The sequence below is a fragment of the Ambystoma mexicanum genome, chromosome 10 (genome assembly GCF_040938575.1).
Source record: "Ambystoma mexicanum isolate Mex_15411 chromosome 10, UKY_AmexF1_1, whole genome shotgun sequence".
Classification (NCBI taxonomy): Eukaryota; Metazoa; Chordata; class Amphibia; order Caudata; family Ambystomatidae; genus Ambystoma; species Ambystoma mexicanum.
Window position 1 is genome coordinate 1,529,586,378 of NC_090932.1, and position 23,316 is coordinate 1,529,609,693.

A 23,316-nucleotide genomic window follows, 5' to 3' on the forward strand; every position below is an offset into this window, starting at 1 on the left:
GGAAACCAACCAGTCCTGCAGATCGAGGGCTTGCAGAATCTGGGCTAGAGTAACCATCTTGAATGTCTCCTTGCGTAAGAATACATTCAGCAGTTGCAGATACAGAATGGGGCACAAGCCTCCATCCTTCTTTGGTACTAGAAAATAGGTGGAAACCAGCCCCTTTCTCGCCCTGCGCCCGGAAGCAGCTCTATTGTGCTTTTCGCCAGAAGCTGACACCTCCTAAAGGAGGATGGGGTCCAGAGACAAGGGGCTGGCCGGAGGACAGTGGTCCGGGGGTGCTGTACAAATGGAAAGGCAATAACCCTGTTGGGTGACCTGCAAAGCCCAAGCATCAGATGTGGTTTTCGACCATTCCTTGCTGAACAAGGAGAGCCTCTCCCCACCAGAGATGTGTGGTAAAACATGTGACTGAGGTTTGGTGACTTGGGGTGCAGCGGGGACGGTGCCCAGGGCCACGTCACTCCTCTACGCACCTCTTCGCTTACCTCTCCAGAAGCTTCTTCCTCTTCCCGGGGCAGATTGCCCATGGCCTCTCGGGCAATCTCAGTGAAGGGGTGAAAACCCATGGCCGAGATGATGGTTGTGCAGAGGGCTGTTGCATGGCAAGCCCCAACGACTTAACTGTTGCTTTTGACAACAGGATCTTCTGGAAGGCATCGTCTGTCTGGTATCAAAAAGGTTTTTGCCATAGAAGGGCATGTCCAAAAATATGGCTTGGATGTTGTTCGCAAACCCTGACATCAACCAGTAGTGGTGCCTGGCCACTGTGATGGTGGGCATGGCCCTACCCACACAGTTTGCTGGGCACAGCCCTTATTTGGTGTGCCGCATCCTTGCCATCAGAGACCAGGGAGTGGAAACCGTTTCATCTCTACCTCCGGGATGTGCTCAGCTGCATTGGCCATTGCCAGCTGAAGGAAAACAGAGTGCTTCCACCGGCACATTGAAGGGCAGGAGTGACTCTTTCTTGGGCGTCTCACCCAAAAAGGCACAAAGTTTATATTGCACCTTGGACCTGGATGGAGCCGACCATCCGAGAGTACTGGCCACTCTAACGTGGTGGTGCAGATTGGAAGTCATTAAAATAATGTCTCCATTTATATTTTATTTGAAAATTCTTCCTCTCACAATGACGTCTTCTTTTTTAAAAAACAATCAATACTATTTTATGGAATTTCATTTAGGGAAATAAACATAACATTTCTCTGACTAAGCTATAGAACTCATTAAAAAACCTTGGGGGAAGGGGCAGTGGTTGACATCCTAATTTTTGATGCTATCAAAAAGCATTTATACTCAAAAAGGCTCTATTTTGGTTCTTGAATGGCATTGATTATATACCCATTTGGTTAACATCTGAAAAATAATTTGTTCAACCATTCTCTATTAATAACTTGCTCTTTATTCTCAATAAATCCAAGTCTGCTTATTTTAAAAAATTCTTTTAACAATCTCTGTGATTAGGGACTTTTTGTTCTCACACACAGACAACCCCTCAAACTCTCCATCTATGGTGTCAGGAATAGGTTACTTACCTGTAACTCTGTTTCTCCAGCATTGGGGGAAGCGTAAAGAAACCGCCCTTCCCATGGGAATGAGAAAGTGTCCCCTATGCTCCCCCTCTATGGAAACCTGGTCACAAACCTTGTGCATTTCTTGTTGGTCGCCGTTGCGAACAGATATATCTCTAGATATCCCCAATCGGGAGAAGAGTCCCAGAACCTGGCATTGGTGAAGTTCCCATTTGTGATGGGAGCTCCCTGCTGAGTGAGTCCACACTATTGTATTGTGGATCACAGGCAGATGAAAGGGAATTGGAAACATATTGTGTGCCAAAGCCCATGTGCACAATGCCAGGGTCTCTGCAGAGAGAATCGGCGTACGGGTCCCCCCTGGCTTGCAAATATATAACATGGTGGCAGTGTTGTCCATGAAGACACGGATCACCCGGTTCTGCAACTGGGGCTTGAAGGACTTCAGAGCCCAGAACACCGCTCGCAGCTCCAGAACATTGATGTGTAGAGCCTTTTCTTCGGATAACCACAGGCGTGTACCTTAGAAGTTGTCTGTGTGACCTCGCCAGCATTTCAGCGAGGCATCCATGGTGACAGTGATCTGATGAGCTGGGAGGCGAAAAGGAGCACCCAGAGTAAGGTTGAGATGACGACTCCATCATTGGAGGGTGTCCCAAAATGATTGCGTGATTTGCAGTTTTGTCCTCCCAAGACCCTGAAATTTGATGCCAACGGGCATCCAGGAACTCCTGAAGTGGTCTCATTCTGAGTCTGCAATGTGGAATAAATGTGATGCCATAATTTGTCTGTAGCAGCTGGAGAGCTAGCACAACATTTGATACCAACACTGCCCCCTGAAGTTGGAGTTAGTACAAGAGCCTTCATTTTCTGTTTTCCTGTCAACTCTAAAATTGAACTTGGTATCATAAAGATAGTGTTTGTTGATAAAACAAACGTGCCTGTTATTGCAGATGAAAATTTATGAACATTTGTTATGGACCACAGAAACGTCATCATGGCCTGGTTATGTCAGAGGACCATGCTTGGGATTATGAGATCTTTCGATCTGAGGTTATCCAGAGGATCATATTAGACAATTGGTGCTCCTACAACAATATGCACTGTGTGTTGGTGGGGTTTGGGGACACCAATCTTCCACTCTTTTTGAGTATTTGTAAAAACCTTTTTTCATGGGACATCTAATCTGACATTAGTAGTGGCATTTTAAATAGGTTCTACAGCACAGTATGTAAATGCATAGCTCATGAAGATGTGATTGTCTGTTTTAAGTTTATCATCTGACGTACATGACTTGATTGTGTTGCTTTTTATGCTCGATTTACTGTTTTACTATGTTTGTATGTTTTCATTTTGTTTTATGTTGCGACCTGAGACCTTTGGGTGTATAGTGTATTAGAAATATTAAAATAAATAAATGCAGGAGGAAATCATCTCAAGGAGGGACTTAAGAGAACGGACAGAAGCAATCGGAATGCAGGACAGCTGCTGAACCTTGCTCAGGATGGCATTCACCTGGTCCTCAATAGGCGCGGCAACACACGCAAGACTGTTGAGACGTGAGCCCAGGAACAGTGAGTTCTGAGCAGGATTAAACAAGAATTTGCAAAGTTCACTAAGAACACCCCAGTGATGTTAGGCATAGGACTATCTTCTTGTTGTGCTGAGTGGCTATTGGAAGTGATGGGGTGTGCACCAACCAGTCATCCATTTATGGGTAAATGGGAATTCCTATACACCAAAGGGGTGCCATGACAGGAGCCAGACATTTGTTGAACACCCATGGTGCGGACATTAGTCCGAAAGGCGAGACCCTGAATTGGTATTGTTTTCCAGCAAATTTGAAGCAGAGGAAACACCTGTGCGGCTGATGAATGGGGATATAGAACCTGTGCGGATGATAAATGGGGATATAGACGTATGCATCCTTTAGGTCTATATAGGAGAGAAAATCCCCTTTTCCATGCTGGCCCAAGATGTGCTGGTGTTACCATGCAAAAAGTGAAGGACTTTAGGAATTTGTTGCGATTTCTTAGGTCTAGTATGGTTCTACAGCCTCCCGACTGTTTCTTCACCAGAAAGTATCGGAAGTAGACACTGGTGCCCCGCAGATGAGGTGGTATGACCCTACTTGCCTATGTTGGTTGGGAACTGTACCTCTTGCAAGAGCATGTAAAGGTGTTTTTCCACCTTTGGAATGGGAGGGGAGGGGCTACTGAACTCTAAGGTATGGGCGTGCTAAATAATGGATAACATCCATTTGTCTGTGGTGATTGATTTCCACAGTGTGACAAACTTTGCAAGCCGACCTCCTATTGGGGTGATGAAGTGGGGGGTTGTGTCCGGTGCCTAGTCAGGTCTGCCTCAGCACTTAGCTTCTGGAGGAAACGCTGCACTGCTGATGGTTTCCTTGATATGCTTGTGAATTCCCCTTGTAACCCTCTTGGGTGTTGCCAGTGAGGGTCGTGTGCGGATGGTAGGAAGAACTATAATCCCTCAAAGTCCTTTGAAATCAAGATTTCCCTGAGTGAAAGAACTGGCACAGCTGTTGCAGAGTACCCAATGAACAAGCAGTTTTGAATTGGCCTTGATGGCCTCCAGGGTTTCATCCATATTTTTTCCAAATAATTAAATGCCTTCAAACGACATGTCAACTACCTTGGACTGGACGTCCGGCCCGAAGTTGGTGGCCTTAAAACCTTCATGGCGTAAAACTGCCCTGTTAACCATCTGTCGGAAACCTGTGTCTGCGAAGTCCACAGCAATAGAGATTCATGATCTGATGCCACGTACCCCCCCCACACCCCCATACAGAAGTGTAAGCTCCTCATCTCACTTATCGTCAGGTAGAAAATCAAGTATTGGCCCCAGCCTGAAACAGAGCTTGTAGGTCGTAGCGGGAGAGGATTGTCAATTAGTTAGCCGCTTTGATGTTTGTAGTGGCCATTTGGATGACCCTTTTCGCAAAAGCATACTGTTTGTCTTCCTTATCTGAGGACACCATACAAGGGGACAAAGGGTTGGCAGGATGCTTACGGGCAGCTGCAGACACAATGGAATCTGGGCAGGTTTGTGTGCGGAGGCATTTGGGTTCAGAATCAGGGACTTTGTAATTCTTCTCAAAGCAATCTTTCTTGAGCGGCGTTAAGACTAGAAGGTTGCCCTACCTAATATCCTCCAGAACTGGGGTGGCTAACACGAATTTTCTGGCAAATTCCAGTCTTTGATAAAGGAGCCCCTGCTTTTATGCACCTCCGGTAGACGGTGTAATAATGTCACTGCTTGTGACAAGAGAGCATGAAAGGAGCCAATTTCGTCTAGAGGGGAAACTCTTGAAGGTAGATCAGCTGGCTGGCAGCGACCCAGTACCGGATCCTCAAACCTGTGTGTACAGTTAGTGTGTTGAGAACCATCCGACAGATGGTTATAAGCATAGGTGTATGCATCTGTGAGGGTGGCTGGTGGCAAAAATGGGGCCCCTGGGGAGGGCCCAGAGGTTGATGGAGGAACCAAACCTTTTTTCACAGGTAAAAGCACCAGGCTGTGAGGAAGAAGGTAACGGTGGAGATGGGAGCCCTTGCTGAAGCTATGAAACAAGAGTATGTAGTGTGGACAATATATCCATAGACTAGTCCATTAAGCCCGAAGGTGCAGGGGCCTGGTAAGGTCTGGCAGGCATGTCAACATGGACAGGTTACTGCGTAGAGCTCATACTTGGAGGTTGAGCAGGACCTTACTTAGGTGGAGCTGGAGGTGGTATACTAATAGGAGGAGGCACACAACTCTCGTCATAGTCAGAAAATATCATTTCTGGTATGTCCATGTCAAAATCAGCACCCACCTGTAGCAGTTGGTCAGGAGAGGTAATGGCCGGACAGGGGGCCACAGGCAGTGCATATGGTGCCAGTAAGAACAGAGGTTAAGCATGAATTGGCCTGTAAAGGTAAGACGGCGCTGATGGGACCTCCCGATACACTGCAACTCCTTTTGGAAAGGATGAAATCAAGGGCCTGTGAACAGGCCTCGTCCTTGATGAGGATGCGATTGGCAACCGAGTGGGTTCAGCTGACAAGGTAGTAGTTACAGTCGACCTAGATGTACACAAGGTTGACTTGGTCATCAACGAGGTGGTCGACAGTCGAAGGGGTAATCATCGTCATCGAAGAGGACTAGAGTCGTCAACGAAGATGGAGTAGACAGAGGGGCCGTAGTCATGGACGAGCAGCGCTTCTCTGAAGTGCTTTGATGATGAGGGCATTCTCGTCACCGTACTAGTCACAGAGGAGATCGTAGGCGTGAAAAAAGACCAATAAAACCGTTGAAGGAGCAGCACGAGCGTGTGACCCCATGTCCCTTTTTTACCGTCTTCCCACAGGAAGATTCTTCATGGGACCTCGACCTCTTTGATGAGGGAGTGCGCTCCAGGGGTCTGCTGTGTCTGGCAGAAGCGTAACTGCAGACAGCAGCAGAGTCAGAGGCCCCAGCACCGTCCAACCAACCCACTAACCTCATGTGACGATCATTGCGGGTTTTGAACGATAACAACTGGCAGCTGGTACAGATGTTCAAATCGTGGTCCGGATACAGACAGCAGAGGCATTCTTCATGAAGATCCTCGATGTACACATTCTTATGGTGACAAGTCGAGCAGGCCTTGAACAGGCTTTTCTTCCTCGTCTGTCATGATGACCATGGAGTCTTGAAGGCCTCAAACAGAACAGAAGCAGTACAGCAAAGAGGTGACAGAATGGGCTGAATGATCAAACCAGCCGGCAAGAAGCGCACAGCACAAAACCAGATGGAATAAATAGAAAAATTGTTGAATATCTAAAGAGATTTCTCGAGGACTCACAAAACTTAATGTGCAGAAAAGATATTTAGGATTGTCAACAGGGGTGGAGCTAGGGGATCCCGACCAATTGGCTGTGATCAGTATGACCCAAAATGACTAAAAGCACCAAAGTAACAAGCAATTTAAAAGGAAAAGGTAAACTGATTTAATGTTACTGAGAATTCCCAGCATCACGACCGGGCATATTCAAACAGCATGGGAATCTACTAAACATCCAACGCAGGAGAAAAATCAAATCACAGTGAGAGGTAGAACCTTCCTTTGGAAACCTTTGCTTAGAAAGGGTATTAAATACATCCATCAGATTTTCTCAGGCGCTAATCTTCTCGCTTTTGGAAATCTTTGAAATAAGATTTTACCTTTCACACTTAGATCGTCATCAATATATTCTATCAGTCAACCAGTCAGTCAAATACTTTATTTTGGCTGTGCGCCATAGAAGTCAGATACAAAAAATCAGAACACATCAGCATGATAAAATCAACAACATATAGATCTCAATAATAATTATATTTTGCCATATGCTTAACATTTCATCAATTTACAATATATAAAATACATACACAGATCACACAAAATCCCTCAGTATTAGCATATAATTATAAAACTCTCATTCCAAAATCAGAATACATATAAATTGCATATACATAGCAGATCCCGGGCTTGCGCTTATATTTTTATCACACAATTTGCCATTTATTAACACCAATGGTGTGTGGATCATCAGGAAGCACACTATATTAGCATATTTACCTTAGTTTAAAAAAACTAAAAAGAAAATAGAAATCTCTCATGATAAAAGTTTCAGAAAATCCGTTCTTTTCAACCAGGATCTATGTGTATATTTGGCTACTGTTAATACATTAACAGTGTCCACAGACGACCTACAGAATTACATGGCTTTGTTTCCAGTATTAATACAAAAACAAAGAAATGTTGGCCACACATATATCTTTCTAGAATGCATGTACAGGGGACAGACTGATAATGAAATGCTCAAATGATTCTGTCCTATCTTGAAAGTTTGAACATTTGTTTCATTTTGAGGTATTCCATTTGTTCCGTATTGCAGCCACTGCTAGTATGCTGAACCTCAGTTTAATGTACAATTAACACAATAACCTAGGTTTCATGTGGTCTAGATAGGGTTCACAGACTCTTTTATTCTTATTCTCCCAGTACCATAGCAAGTTAGAGGAACTAGATATGATCCTCAGTAAATCCTGTTCACGCTTCAACCGGTAATCTGATTTAGCAGTCTATTTAATACAACTCTCAGTTCGTCCTGGGGACACCCAGTGCTTGCAATGCTCTATCTCACATAGTAAGCTTTTTACATGTAACAACCACTGTAGGGAAGACCCTCTAGGGTGCCCCAAGGCACCCACAGCAGCGTCTCTCAATTTGTATAATTCAGGGTTTTGTATAATCGGTAAACCTGTTTCTTCACAAGTTAAGACTGTGGATGTCCCAGTTGGAAGTCCCTGATTCTTTTTAAGAAAGCCATTCTCAAAGGTACCAAGCTTACTGAAATTGACATGGCCCCAGAGCTCACCACCATAGAGAGAATCCTGTTTTGCCTGGGCCTTTACACCTGCAGAAGTGGGGTCATCACCCCATCTCCATTGTCATATGAAAGTTTGGTGATGGCCCCACTGTATCTGCGAAGTGTTCCCTCTGCTCTGGCCATATGATAGTCCCCTTGCAGGAACCAGTGAACCGTACTCACAAAGTAGTCATAATACCTCACTTGTTCGATGTGCTCGCCACGAATGGACAACTTGCAGGCAAGGTTCTTCCTTTTTTTGGAGAAAATCATAGATTTAGTTTTATTAGTATTTATCATAAGTCCCTTTACACAGCAACATTTGGAGAACAATTGCAGTTGTTTTTTGAGTCCGGACGGAATTCGCGAAATTAGGACGGCATTGTCCGCAAACAATAACACTGGCAGTTTATCCCCAGCTAAAGATGTAGCATCCGTTGTTACTGCAAATAGTCTACTTATCAAGCCATTGATGTATAACAGAAAAAGTGTTGGGGCCAAAACACACCCCTGTGGGACACCTTTTTGTAACTGAATAGAGTTTGTGGTTTCTTCACCCATTCCCCATCCAATATAGATAACAAAGGGCGATGTATTCCACAAACCCTTAAAGTTTCCCCGAGTATCGCACAGGGTACCATGTCGAAAATGGTACGCAGGTCCACGAATAGTACAAAAACATTCATTTTTTTCAGTTCAACATATTTGTCCAGGACTAACTTTAATCTAAAGCAGTGGTCGATAGTGCAAACAACTTCTCTAGATCCTACTTCACGTTGGTAAATAATGCCCAGGCTAGAAAACCAGTTATTCAAGTGCCTTATGTAATGAAGGCAAGGTATCAAGAATAGACAGACACAAGTGATCACAGTTCAAGGGTGTTTATTAAACTGTATGGGCAGGTTGGAAAAATGCCTAACCTAAATCTAAGAAGGGAGCAAGTTACAAATGTGTCAAATAAAAGGGCCTATTCTAAGAAAAACCTACTGCCAATACTTACGCTAAATGCAAATAAGAGTGTGGGATAGGGTTCACAAGAAAGAAAGAAGTGTTCACAAATGAGGATGTGTTAGCCGGCGTTCTCCCTTCCGCACGTTTTGAGCACGGGACAAGGTGGGACACCGGAGCACAGCACACTCTCGAACTTTCCCAGCACGAGAAGACAGTTCCACTTCACGTATCAGGACCTTCGGTGGTTAAGTCTCTTTTCTATACAAAAAAGTATCTTGCCTCTGAGGATCTGATGGGTTTTAAAAATAAACAAAAGTAGTTCTGTTCCAAATGTACATTGGGTGATGACTTCATGCCTGGGTCATTACTCAATGTACAAGGTTATTTATGTTAGTGGTAGGGTCAGGCAGAGTTAGGTTTGGACCAAGGATTTTGTTATTTAAGACTTCCTGACGACTGACAAGCAAGGTTAGATCTTTTAGATAGGTAGGGTGAACCCTTTAGCGATAGGGAATCTCAGCCTCCCTTCGTCACTATGGCTTTTCAGAACAATTTCATCTGTGCCATTCACAAATCTTAATGTCTTTTTAAACAGTTCTCTGTGGACAACACTCTGCTGGGCTCACTTTCGTCAACACACTGTTCATTGGGACCTCCAACTTCAACGCCCTCGTTATTGGCATCCCTCCCTCAGGTTCACTCTTTCCATTTCACAATTCCTTTTGGTTTCTCTTGCTGGGGGATTCACTTCCCTTGCGTTTCTCAATGGTTTTTCGGTCAAAGACGTTAGACTGTATGGGGATTTTGCTACACCCCTTTATAACCACTTTGACCTTTCTTGGCGGCTCGCCCACGGCCTTCTGGTATCAGTAGTTTCCTTCAAACACGGGATTGACCAGAGTCTCTCGAGTGAGCACCCACGTGGTGCCAGACCCCTCTGAAGCTGGTCTTCCCTAAACAGTTTACAGTTCTTTGAACTTTCCTCAATGTGCCTCTGTAGGGTGAACCCTTTAGCGATAGGGAAGGTTAGGCCTCATCTATAGAATTTCATTAAAAACCACTAAAATGCCCTTACAGTGTCTGAATCCTTCTTCCGACCCGCCACAGTACCTACCTTCCTGTTGGGTCAATCGTTCAAATCTATTCTTTCCATTAATCTCTTTCATCCATTTGACCTCTAGCTATTCATACTATTGCCTGTATTTATCATCCACCCTTTTGCTTTAATCATCTCCCTATCTATTCACTTATCTATCTTACCTACTCAATTCTGAAATGAGACACCTATTCTAAACGATATTACTTAGGCAAATATGTCTGATCCTGAGTAAATTACTTTAACTCTATATGCTTTGTTTTGGCCAAATTCACAAGGACTTAACAAAAAAGACTGCAAGGCAGTGCTAAGAATTATTGACTTTAAGAAGAATGGGAGAAAATGCTTGTACACTGTAAATCTACCATCTGTCTGTTATAATTTAGGTCATTTTAGTGTACATATTCAAACAAAGCTGCTAGTAACAATTTTTTTAAAGTTTGAGAAAAAGTTCTCTTCAATTAATGAATCTTTTATTACACGCTTAACATCGGAAACCAGTCACTAAGCACAGGACCAGGATTTGAACCTGTGTTGCTCTGCGTTGTCTTGCTTCCAAGACAAATGCGTTGCCCCCGAGCTATCCTACCGGCCCCTTTGAGAGATAGTTTACTATTTTTCTCCAGCAACTAAAACAAACCAACCAATTTGTCTGGGTAACATGGTACCTACGCTGCCTTTTGATGTCTGCTCTTTGCAAGTTTATAATTGCCAACTTGCCTGATCTTGTAAATGCAATTTGAGTAATCAGTAACTTGCAAATTCTCACAATGCTCAATTTCAAATTCTCACACTGTCTTCCAGACACGTTGTATGGGACTCTGTGTGTTCTTCCTATACTGCATCGAGTGTACAAGAGACGATATGAACTTCAGCTGTACTGAATGTATCCTCGCATTTAAAGTGTGGAAGGACGACGGCACGCACCACTGTACATCGTGGAGCCCCGAGTGAAACCTGATGAGGGCAGAATGTTGTCAAAAAGCAAATATACAAAGCTATACTGAAACAATATGAAAATACGAGAGACGATGTGACTGAAGTAACAAGAGAAACATGTACGAAATGATAAAGTAACCATGAATGCAAAAGAAGACAAAGTAACTTGCTGACCAATAAGTGTAAATGCGCAGTAACACAAGGTAGAAAAGACATAGAAGCTTGCTATAGAGGGATATATAAAATGGCTAGGACAGCCATAATTGGAAAATGGACGCTGGCTCATGTTATGATTCACTTCAGCAACCTCAGAAACAGATCAGGGTTGAAAAGTCAGGAGACGCTGGAAGAACAGCTTAGTGTACAAAACAACGAGGAGTCTATGTTGGCTTGGGATCAAGGATGCAATATTTAAAGAATAGCCGTAAAGCACAAAGGGAGGCAGATGGATAAGCCATGAACGTGAGACATATTTCTCTTAAAGAAGAAGAAAACATCTGCAAGCCAAGTATTGGACAATTATAAAGGTATAAAATCAATATAAGGTAGAGTGAGCAAGTTTCTAGAGGCCAAGAAGAGCAATAGTACTCAGTATAATTAAATCAAATAGCAGTAAATAAGAGGTTGAAATGGACACATTTGTGATCTCTTCACATGTGACCAAGAAGTCGAAAACCAGGGCTATTCATTAAGCCTCAGGTGAAGATAGTGATGTGCTTGCACTCCATTGAATGTCCCGGAACTGAGAGCAAGGACAACTACAAATGGGAAACTTTGGCCCATGGCTAGACTAATGAGAGATGATGGACTAGCTGGTAAAGTAGGGAGTAATCTGACATGATTCAAGCACCTTACGTGCTGCTAGCCGAGTCGAAAGTCCAAGGTTGGGTGAGCATGCCTACCAATCAGTGGGTCTATGGAGCAACCTGTTATACAATGTTGGATAACTAATACGCTACCAATTTGTTAGCTATAAATCAGTATTATACGTGTTTAGAGATAGTTCGAGGTGTGCCTCACAGATGAGACTGCCAATGAAGTACTAACCCATATACATTCTATAAGTAGACATGCTCCCCTAACCAATTCCTCCCGCTAATAATTTTTATAGTTTGCCAAGTAGGATGATGTCCTAGATGAAGCATGTGGGGGTATAAGATCTCTGTATAATCAAGTTTGTGTGCAAGTGTGCAAGCATCAGCCCAATGTCTGCCAGTTGACCCTGCTTTATTAAATTGAGAATAAAGTAGTACTTTGCCATATTCTTTGAGTCTGTCCGGTTATTTGGTCCGAGATCTTTATTGGTAATTCCATCTAGCACAAGAGACGCTTTAAAGTGATAGAGAATATTGTTATGCTAAGGGTTATGTCCGATGCACAAAAAGGTCCCTTGACCGAAGTATGCTAAATAAACCTGAAAAATGTTTACACATGTAAAACAGCTTAATTAATGTATTCAGCATAGAAACTCAGAGGCTGCTCCATCTACCAAAGTGAACAATCATTGGGCAGATTTTCTAACCACCATATGAACCTGCCCTACTGTTCAACAGAGTGATTTGTGCAAATACATGTGTTTTGCAGTACCACATACTCTCAGATATTCTTGGAACAGATGACTAATTCTTTTGAAAATAATTTTAATAAGTGATTCCTGTATATTGAATTAAAACAATTAATTACTGGAATTGTAATGGCTACTTTGCCGGTCTCGCTTTATTCATTACTTTTACCTGCATATTTTCCAATTGATACTCAAGATCAGTTCTCTCCGTCTTCAGAAGATCTGCTCGATCCAGAGCCTCTTGAAGCCCTTGTGTCAAGCGAAATATGTGGTTTTTCTGTAGGTCCATTTGCTGCTGCAGCTTGGCTTGCTGTTGTCAGGCATATGGGTATTAAAATAAAGCCATATATCAGTAGGTTAAGTTTACAGGATTGCTTACATTGTTTCATCAAAACAATTCCCTCCCACTCTATTTTTACATTAAAACGAATTACACAAATTTAACTATCAAAAAAGGTTTTAGTTACAGCAGCATCCTACACAACTTGGTTTTATAGATAATAGTATGAAGTACAGATAAAAAGGAGAAATTACTTACCAGTAATGTTCTTTCTATGTATTCTTCTCCCACAGATTCTTCATCTTGATAGATAGTTATCCGCCATCAGCTGCCTGGAAATTTTTATCGACAGGGTGAGTAGTACTGCTCAATATGTTCAGTGTCTCCCCCTTATATGATATATGATAGGTTTTTTATAACGTGCTTAATACCCAGAGATTTCTAAGCACGGACCCGGGGATTGAACCTGTGCGAGCACGTTGCCCCTGAGCTATCCTCCCGAGACGGACATGCCAATGCTCGACAACAGACGTGGCGTTGAGCGCTGTATAAAAGGATGCACTACGCCCACTCACCTCAGTCCCCCCGCCGGCTCAGCTTGCGAGAGGGAACATGCAGTAATGGGGAAAGGCATAGAAACAAACAAAAACTGCAAACAACCATTGCTTGCTTACCTTTTTAATTCATATTTCAAACATTGAAATACAACCAGAAGAAGTAGGGCAGTCTTGCCAGCAAACTGTTGCTGCCCCAAACCGTAGCAATCTGCTCCTTTTGTCAACCACACACAGAAACATGACAGCAGAACCCGATTAAGACTACGGACATCCAGGCGGTGTAGGCTGGGTGGGAGATGAGGAATCTGTGGGAGAAGAATCCATACAAAGAGCATACTGGTAAGTAATTTATCTGTCGATGGATTGCATTCTCCCACAGATTCCTTATCTGGATAGACTCCCAAAGCAGTAATCATGCTGGAGGAGGGTTGGAAGTCACACCAAAAAACTCTGGAGGCCCGCCCTACCAAAGCGCACATCTGCCCCACAGGTCTCGTCCATGCTGTAATACTTGGCAAACATGTGCATAGAAGACCACACTGTTACAGGACAAATACGTCTAACCAGCACTCCCCTCCTAAGAGCTGAGGAGGCTGCCATCCGTCAGGTAGAATGGGCCCTAAACCCTGCTGGAACCTCCTTACCTGCGGACTCGTAGCATTCAGAAATGCATAGCACTATCCAGCGAGAGATAGTTTGCTTAGTAACTGCTCGCCCCAACCTGGATTGTGAAAATGCAACAAATAACTGGTCATTCTTTCTGAAAGAGCCAGTTCTAGCCAGGTAAAAACTCAGCACCCTCTTGGGATCAAATCTGTGGAGCCTCTCCTTGTCCTTTGAAGGATGGTGCAGAGGGTAAAATGCTGGCAGATCGATGCTCTGGCCTAGATGAAATTCTGACACCACTTTTGGCAAAAACATAGGGTGCCCTTTTAAGAAAACATTTTCTTTAAAGATCTTTAGGAAATGGTCTTTACTAGAGAGTGACTGCAGTTTGCTGACCCTTATAGAGGATGTGATTGCCACCAAAAAAGCAGTCTTCAATGTGACGAGTCTGATGGGAGCTGAATGCAAGGCTCAAACGGTGCCGCCATCAGAAAGGAGAGATCCAAGTTCAGATCCAAATCAGGGATCACAAAAGGTGAATGAGGCAAAGAATTAACAAGGCCCTTCAAAACCTGGGCCACCACTAGAATGGTAAAGAAGGAAACTTGTTCTGACGTCCTTTTAGAAAGGAAAGACACGCCAGATACTCTTCACAGTGCACACTTGCAGGACTGATTTGGCTAGGGCCAACAAAAACTCCATCACCGTGGAGGTGGTACACGACATGGGGTCCACTCCTTTCGCCTTGCACCAAGTCACAATCCTTCTCCATCTGCAGGTATACAGGGACCTAGTGGACATTCTACGTGCAGCCAACTACACCTCCAGCATCTCTTCATCAACGTCCCAGTCCCTGAACTTCAGCCTCCCAAGAGCCAAGCATGCAGGTTGAGAGGGTTTGGGTGAAGCACACTGCATCCCGAATGTCACAAGAGATGCAGCCTCAGAGGAGAGGTGGGCATAAGGCCAGTTCCAGGAGTATTGCATCCTCCTCGCCCAGTCCGTGGTGATCTGGTGAGCCCTGAATCTCTGCAACCTCCTGAGAACTGAAGGGATGACTGGTATCGGCGGGAACGCATTATGGAGGTTGAAGACCCACTCCACTAAAAATGCATCCTCCTATGTCCCCATTAGGGGACATTCACTCAAACAGAACTGCTTGTACTTTGTGTTGTCCACCGTTGCAAACCGATCCACCGTCTGGGTGCCCCACCGGGTGAAGATCTCCGCAATGACCTCTGGGCATAGCTCCCACTCATGGGAGAGTGAGTTCAGAGTGTCTGATAACCCATTCTCCCCACCTGCCAGATGAGCTACAGAGGCTGAGATGTTGCTCTCTAGCACCCAGAACCAAAGCTGCATGGCCTCCCAGCACAGGAGCAGTGATTTCACGCCTCCCAGCTTGTTGAGGTAGTGCATGGTAACTGTGTTGTCCATTAACATGAGACATGTTTCCCCTGCAAAGAAGGCGCAAAAGCAGTCAGCACCAGTCTGACTGCTGGCCACTCCAGCAGATTGATACAGTAACTTTTCTCCTTCTCAGACTAATGACCACTGATCTGGAGAAAACTGCAAGGAGCTCCCAGCCCTTCAGCAAGGCGTCCGCGACAACCTGCTATTGCGCACAGAAAGTTTCTCCCACCAACATGTTCATCCTGTCGCTACACCAGGTCAGGTCGTTCACCACAGACCTCGACTTCTGGAGCACAGCAGACATCTCGCTTAAGTACTGCGACCAGTGGCCCCTGTGAAGCCACTGAAGGGATCTCATCCAGCATCTAGTCTGCGGCACCAGGAAAAAAACAGGATGCCACGAGGCCCAGTAGGCAAAAGAAAGCGAATGCAGGGAGACTGCTGGATTTCTGGAAGAGACCGACCATGTGTGCCACGTTGGTGACACTCTCTTTGGGAGCAAACGCATTCCCTTCCCAGGTGTCCAACACTGCTCTGATGAACTGGAGGTTTTGCGTTGCTGAAGTCTGGGATTTCTTTAGGTTCAGAGAGAAACCCAAGTCGTGCAGTAGTGAACAGGTGTGTGTGTGTGAGGGCTTGAAACATGTTTCAGAGACTGTGCTTGGATCAGCCAATCGTCCCAAGTATGGAAACCCAAAGATGCACAACGCTACTACTGCCATCAGCTTGGTAAAGTCGCTGGGGGCAGAGGTCAAGTCAAAAGGGTGCACCTTGGATTGGTAATGCTCGTCCCCAGATGATGAACCTTAGGAACCGCCTGTGCTTCCTCTGGATAGGCACATGAAAATAGGTGCCGTGAAGGTCCAACGACACCAGTCAGTCTTGGAACTGCAGAGCCTTAAGAATTTCCCTAAATGTCACCATCCTGAAGACCCTCCTTTACCACTACCTTGCTGTGGGAACCAGAGTTGCCCCTTTTTCGCCTGGGGCGCTTGCGACCTTCTGGGAAATGTAGAGTACCTCCTGTAACCGAGTCCTCGGGACCCAAAGGCAACATTCTGCAGAGGAGGCTGTTGCTGCACTATTAACCCTGATGATTTAGCAGTCAGCTTTGAGTTCTTGCATTATTCTAGTGACTCGCCGGCTTTGGGGCCAAAAAGATGTTCATCATTGAAAACAAGGTCCAGCAGCTTCAATTAAATGTTCGGGAAAAAAACAGAGCCCCTCAAATAAGCAGACCTGTGCAAGACTGTAAAAGTGTCCATAGCACGCCCCATACAGTCTGCTGCGTCCAACCCTGCATGGAGCGCTTGACAGGCCATTTCTTTGCCACCAGCCACTATGTGTAAGAAGCCATTCTAGACCTCTCCTTTTGGGTGGTGGTCAGATGCATCTGAAATAGTGCTGCAGAGGATATGGGAGAATTTAGAAAAAGCACAAGAGGCAGTTACAGCTTTAAGAGTCATGCTCCCCCGAGCCAAAAACGTACTTCAACAAAGCATCAACCCTTTTTTACTCCCTATTGGTGAAGAGGTTCGACGTCGAGGGCCTGGACATAACTGTCGTATCCTGCACAACTAACACTTTGGGGTTCGGGTGAGTCGGCAAAAACAGAAGGTCACCTCTTGCTGGCTTATATTTGCTTGTAAGCTCTGTGTCGACTGCTGGTGTTGAACACGAACGCTGCCACAAGGTCATGACCGATCTGCTATGGCAGTACTGAACAGCAAAGCCCACTCAGTCTGCGGACCACGGTCGAGGATGTCGATGAGGATTTACTGCATCACATGCTTCATGGAGCGCTGTGCTCCAAGGCCACGACTACCCTTCGGCTCATCCGCTCCTTCGGCGTCAGGTGTTACTCTTATGCCGACGACACACAGATACTGAACAGATTAGACCTGGATCAGGCTGAGGTGTCGTCATGCTTGTGGGGTTGCCTGACTGCGGTTGGAGATTGGATGAACCACAATGGGATCAAACTGAATGGGGACAAGACTGAGGTATCCTTTTTCTGCCCTTCCTCCCTGGGGCCTCTACCGACCCCAGTTAAGAAAGTGAAAAACCTGGGTGTGGTTTTATCTGCATCCTTGTCCATGGACCAACAAGTCTCTGCGGTTTGTCAGGCGGGTCATTTTCAGTTGAAAATTTGGACAAGAGTACTACCTCTGATCCCAGCCTCGTTACACCCTTCAGTGGTTGCTGCTATGGTTTTATCACGTATTGATTATTGCAACTCGCTGTACCTGGCCCAACCCAAGGGCAGCGTTTGCAAAATCTGGCCGCAAGGGTAGCCACTGACTCCCTTTTTGGAGCACACATTTCTCCTGTATTACAGAACCTGCATTGGCTCCCTGTGGCTCAAAGGGTTGAATATAAGACCTTGTGCATTGTACACCGGGCCATTCATGGTCAGGGTGCAGAATACCTTTAAGCTAAGTTCATGCCTTACCGCCCTACTCGTCATCTGCGCTCAGCCACCTCCGAACAATTGGTTGTTCAAAAGCACAACAGAGACCGGGTGCGCGGCCGGGCCTTCTCTATTGCTGCAGCAGTTCTGTGGAATAATCTTCCACTTATTATAAAGAAAACTCCTAATTATCTGGAGTTCAGAAGACCGGTTAAAACGTTCCTATTTTAATTATCATGAAGCTGCCTCCCTCCATGATGCCTTCGGGCGATTGTGCGCTTTACAAGAACTAATAACATAACATACCCTCTGGACCGCCCTGCAGTATTGGGTGTTTGGGTGCGTGTTTGAGTTTAGCTGCTGGAATTCCAAATACGGGGCAGTGTCCAAACCACTGGCATTGTGGATGCCCTCTGCCAGTTGCAATAATCTAGCTTGGTCTGCCACCAAATCTGGTAACAAATCCAAGGATGCACCGCCCCCCCCCCCATTGGCTCGAACCCAAATGGTATTAGGTAACCCTCCTCGTCAAAAATGGACCGCATTGAGTCAAAGAACATGGACCGAGTCTCTGGTGCCAAACTTCGATTTTGCGGGTCTCTGCCAGTCACGAGGCATCTTGGCCGCGGGGGCTGCCAATGGTTTCAGCGTTTTCTTCTTGGAGGTCTTGCTCGAGGGAGTTCGACCTGCCTTGGCTGCCTTCGTGCCAGATGGACCGGGTGCGGTTGGAGCTGTATCGACCTGCAGCGTCGAGGCCAAAGCCGTACCAGCCAAGGCCTTTTCAAAACTTTTAAGCATTTTGTTTTTGCAGTTCTCGCACTCCTCCCTAGACCACCCTTTGCAGTTTACAACTTACCCCTTTCATCCGACGAGTTGGAATCATGTCTATTTTTTCTTCTTGCAACAATGAGGCATGGCGACATTCGCCACAAGAGTGCAAACGGTTTTTGGACTTTTATGGCAGAGTTCCTCTCGATGTTTCGCTTGAGTAGTCCTTCAGTATCGTGTTCCGAGGACCATGGCAGCGACATTGCTGTGGATTTTGACAGCAGTCTGCCGAGCACCAGCTTTGCCAAGTTTTCCTTCACCGCCTTCGGGTTCATCGCCAGACAAGAACCACATTGCTACGTATACTGCCCGAAACCAAGACACCACACACAGATAATGCGAGGGACATGTTAGAGTTACAGTTCTTGCAGTGTTTCAACCCAGACGGTTTTGGCCCGATATACTGACGAATGATTGAATTCTTTCAAGTTGAATAGGAACGTGTTCAGAATAGTGAGCTGAGCGCGTGGAAAAAAGGAACTGAAGTAAGGGGGCATAGTGCCTCTTTTTATTCAGCACATCTGTTGTTGAGGAATAGCGCGGCCTTATACGAGGGAGTCGTCGAAGATATCGGGCTGCACAATGTCCCATATCGAAAACATTTCTGAGCAGCTGACGCTGGATAACTATCAAGATGAGGAATCTGTGGGAGAACTCAATCCATAAACAGGAATATATTCTATGTTGGTGCATACCAGAAACTTCACAGCACCTTTTAAAAGTATTTCATACACAAAGTAAACTTGGGAGGACCCCCCACAGTGCTGGTGCACCCTCTTAGTACTTGACCACAGCAAATCAAAGTAATAATGTTGGCCAACGAATTTCAGACGGACATTACTTTTTCAGCGCAACTTTGTGAGTAGTTTTGGGGCAGATAAGTCAGTTTCTTGGCTTGGCACAACAAACAGTTTGTTCCCAGACGTTTCCTTTCTTGAAGACAGATGTGTGCCTGAAGGAATAGCAAAGTCCGAATTGCATTGGTCAACATTGTCAGCCTTAAGAATCTTGAAGATGGAAATACAATAAAATATTTTAATAAGATAGGGTTGTATTTTTTATTGCTATACATACTGTTAGTTTGTTTTGCTGCAGATAAGTACCATCAAGGGGCAACCAGGACTATGCTGCAGGGGGGTTCCCAGAGTCTTCCTTTGTAAATTGATTAATGATACCACTTCTCTGCCCAGTGGAATTACTATTGGTTTACGAATGGGGTATTATGGTGTTAGTCCGCATTGTTAAGAGTCTGAGTCACCTTAACTCAGTAAGGGATCGATTACCTTCAAGTCCTTTGTGAAAGGGCATCTGGAATAGCTGCTCCAGGTATCTTCCCTAATAGGTCTGGCTAGGGTTTGAGGCATGTGTTCGCTCAGTATTGATCCTTCTATGGGCAGGTATGCTGTCTTTAAACTAACACCCTAGCAACATTTATAGGGGTTATCTTTTTTCAAATGTATTTTTATTGGTTTTGTACATTCCAGCTTTTCAGCACACATCAATTGACATCAGTGATGATTAGAGCTAGGATAACGGTAACAAGGAACAAGTTAACAAAAAAACCTCAACAGAAATAGTCCATGGGGGTGGGGGAGGGAAGGGGACAAGGGGGAACAGGGAACATGAGAGACAGCAGTTTGGCTTTACGGATTATGAGGAAGAAATGCACATCAGCGCACTTGGTCGTCTAGCTCGCCTAAAGGTTCTTCGCAAAGGGCCCTGTGATTGCTGACATGAGGTGTTCTGCCTGTTTAGTTCCTCTGCCATGCTCGGGTTTCGGGGTTATGCCTTGGGTCCTCCAGGTAGTCTAGTCCAATTTCTCCAACCATTGCAGTGTTGGGGTTGTCTTGTCAGCCCTGGGTACTGCTGCGTATAGTCCAGGAAGGGAGCCCAGGTCTGGTAGAACTTGTCTCTGTTCCCGAACCGGATGGCTGTGACTTTTTCGGCTGCTATTACGTCCCAACATTTGGACCACCACATTGGAATTGCCGGGCCTTCTGGGTGTTTCCAGAGTCTGGCTATAGATAACTTGGCGGCCGTCAGGAGGTGTAAGCATAAATCTGCCCTTTGGCCGGTCAGAGGAACTGCCCATCTCCAGTTGCTCCTAGTAAGACTATTCCCGGGTCCCATGGGATCGTGAGACCAGTGATCACTTTAATTTGTTCTAGGACGGTGTGCCAAAATTGGGTGGCCCTGGGGCATGTCCATAAGAGGTGGTATAGCGTTACCTTGTCTGGGCACCCACTCCAGCAGTACGGGGGATGGATGGGTTACATTTGTTATGTATCTCTGGAGTTCTGTACCATCTGTAGCACACTTTAAATGTTGGTTATGCATTTGGAGCTTTTATGCCCCCTGGCCCGGATTTGGCCCCATTCCTCGGGATCTATGTCTCTGGCTAGGTCTTTTTTCCATTTCAACATGTAGGCCTCTTTTTTACTTGGGTCCATCCTGTCGAGCAACTTGTATAGTGTGGATATCTTTCCTTTAGGGGTGTTCGACTGAGTGTTCTCTCTAGGGCTGTGAGTTCTCTACTTCCATTTTTCTTCATCGTCTCGCCTGAGAGCCAGTGCCTGAGTTGAGTGTATCTGAACCTCTTCGTTTCTGGAACCTGGAATTTGGCTTTACAGGCCTCAAAGTTCAGGGGGATTCCATCCACGAAAAAGTCTGTGGCCTGCTGCAGCCCCCCTTCTTTCCATTTGTGGAAGTTGCTTGGGGTAATACCTGGAGTAAAGTCCAGGTTGTCCCAGATTGGGGTAAGTGGCTCCGTCGTGGTTCTACACTTCCATTGGCGAGCTGCTTTATGCCAGTTCATCACTGTGTTTTTGGTCACCGGCAGCGGCCCCATATTCGGGGGTCGGGGGGTCTCCTCGTATCTTCATGTGCGGGAGCGACTATTGGGACCAGGCACCAGGCTTCCTCCAGATCTAACCATCAGGTTTATTGGTGTTGGTCTGCTGTGCAAAGGCCTGCGAAAGCTGAGCCGCTAGGTTGTACCTGGACACATCGGGGACCCCGAGTCCGCCAACCGTTGAGCCACGACGCATAATGCACCTCGGTTTTTTGCGCTTTCTTGCCCTCCCAAACGAATTTCAGAATGTCCGTCTGCAGCCTTTGTATGTCTTTTTCCTGAACAGTTACTGGAAGGGCTAGGCAATAGTAGAGTAGTCTTGGAAGCAGGTTCATTTTTAGGGCTGTGAACCTGCCAAACCATGATATTTCTTGTTGTTGCCAGCGGGCCAGATCCTTTTTAAGTTCTTTAAACAATGGGAGGAAGCTTAGTTTGTATATTCTGATTTATTTGGCACCTGGACCCCCAGATAACTGAGTTGTGATTTCGCCCCTGGGATCAGGAGATCAGCTTCTAGTTCGTTCTGATGTTTCCTCGGCATGTTGACTCCCATTGCTGTTCACTTGGAGAGATTTACTTGGAATCTTGACTCCCCTCTGAAAGCTTCAAGCTCTTGCCACAGAGCCACTGTCGATGTTTCCGGCAGGTGAGTGTTAGTAGCACGTCATCCGCGTACAGAGCGGCTTTGTAAGATTCCCCTTTGAATTCAAGGGCGCATATTGCCGGGTTGTGGCGGATTCTGCTGGCAAAGGTATCCATTGAGAGCGCAAATATCAGGTGGGACACCCTTGTCCGATGCCTCTCGTTATCTTGATGCTGTCCGATCTGTTCCCATTTAGTCTAAGCATGGTAGAGGGATGTTGGCAATTGGCTAATGTCCATTTTACAAAGTTTGGGCCGAATCCAAAGTGCAGCAGCGTTGCTTGTAAGTACCCCCAGTCTAGCATGTCGAATGCTTTGTGTGCATCTAGCGACAGGACCACCATTTCCGATCCCATTCTGTTTGCTGATTCGATGATGTTTATTGTTCTTCTGATACTGTCCTGGGTGCTGGGCCCGGGATGACCCCAGTTTGGTCTGGGTGTATCATGTCTGGGAGAAGTGGCGCTAATCTCGTCGCCAGAATTTTAGCATACACATTGGCGTCGTCGTTTAACAGGGTGATAGGGCGGTATGATAAGCATTGAGCGGGGTCTTTCCCGGGATTTAGGATAAGGACAGTTAGCGACTCCTCCATGGATGGGGTGGTGGATCCCGTTGTGAGAAATTAGTTGAACAGATCCGCTAGCTGGAGCGCGAGAATATGCACAAACATTTTGTAGAAATGCACTGTGAGCCCATCTGGTCCCTGAGTAGTGTTTTTTAGGGAGCGAATGGTGCCACACACCTCTTCCGCCATAATTGGGCCTTCCAGAGCTTCTAGGTGGGAGTGCAGTGGGTCTTTTCGGGGCAGACCTTTGGTATTGCAGTTGTGTAGCTTTATCTCTTGGGGGTCAGGCCATAATCTCCCTGTGATATTTTGCCATAGCTCCCAGTTTCTCTGCGTTTGTGTAGTGGAGGGTGCCAGTGTCGTTTGCCAGGCATTGAATGTTGTTCCGCAACGTTAATTTCTTAAGCTTGTGGACCAGGAGGCGGTTAGCTATATTACTGTTTAGGTAATAAAATTGCTTGGTGTAGGTCAGCGCTCAGGCTGATCGGTCCGCTAAATGCATTTCAAGCACAGCTTTTGCTTTTCTCAGTTCTCGGCCCATTTTTCTGGTTTGGCGTTGTTTGAAAAGTCTCTCTATTTCCACAACCCTTGCTTCTAGTTTGTCTTGCTGCATTTGGTTTAGTCGCCTGTGTCTTGCGGTGCAGTCCATTGCGACCCCGCGGATGACAGGTTTCATCG

General features: G+C 45.6%; 1 protein-coding gene across 20 annotated transcripts in view; it reads right to left on the reverse strand.

Moving 5' to 3' along the window:
- CIT (citron rho-interacting serine/threonine kinase) overlaps positions 1-23,316 on the reverse strand; it is a 2,264,529-nt gene that overhangs the window by 738,047 nt on the left and 1,503,166 nt on the right. For all 20 annotated transcript variants that reach the window (XM_069619729.1, XM_069619715.1, XM_069619714.1 and 17 more), the window contains one exon: positions 12,653-12,793. In XM_069619729.1, coding sequence (XP_069475830.1) covers positions 12,653-12,793 — 141 coding nt within the window. The remainder of the gene's footprint in view (positions 1-12,652; positions 12,794-23,316) is intronic.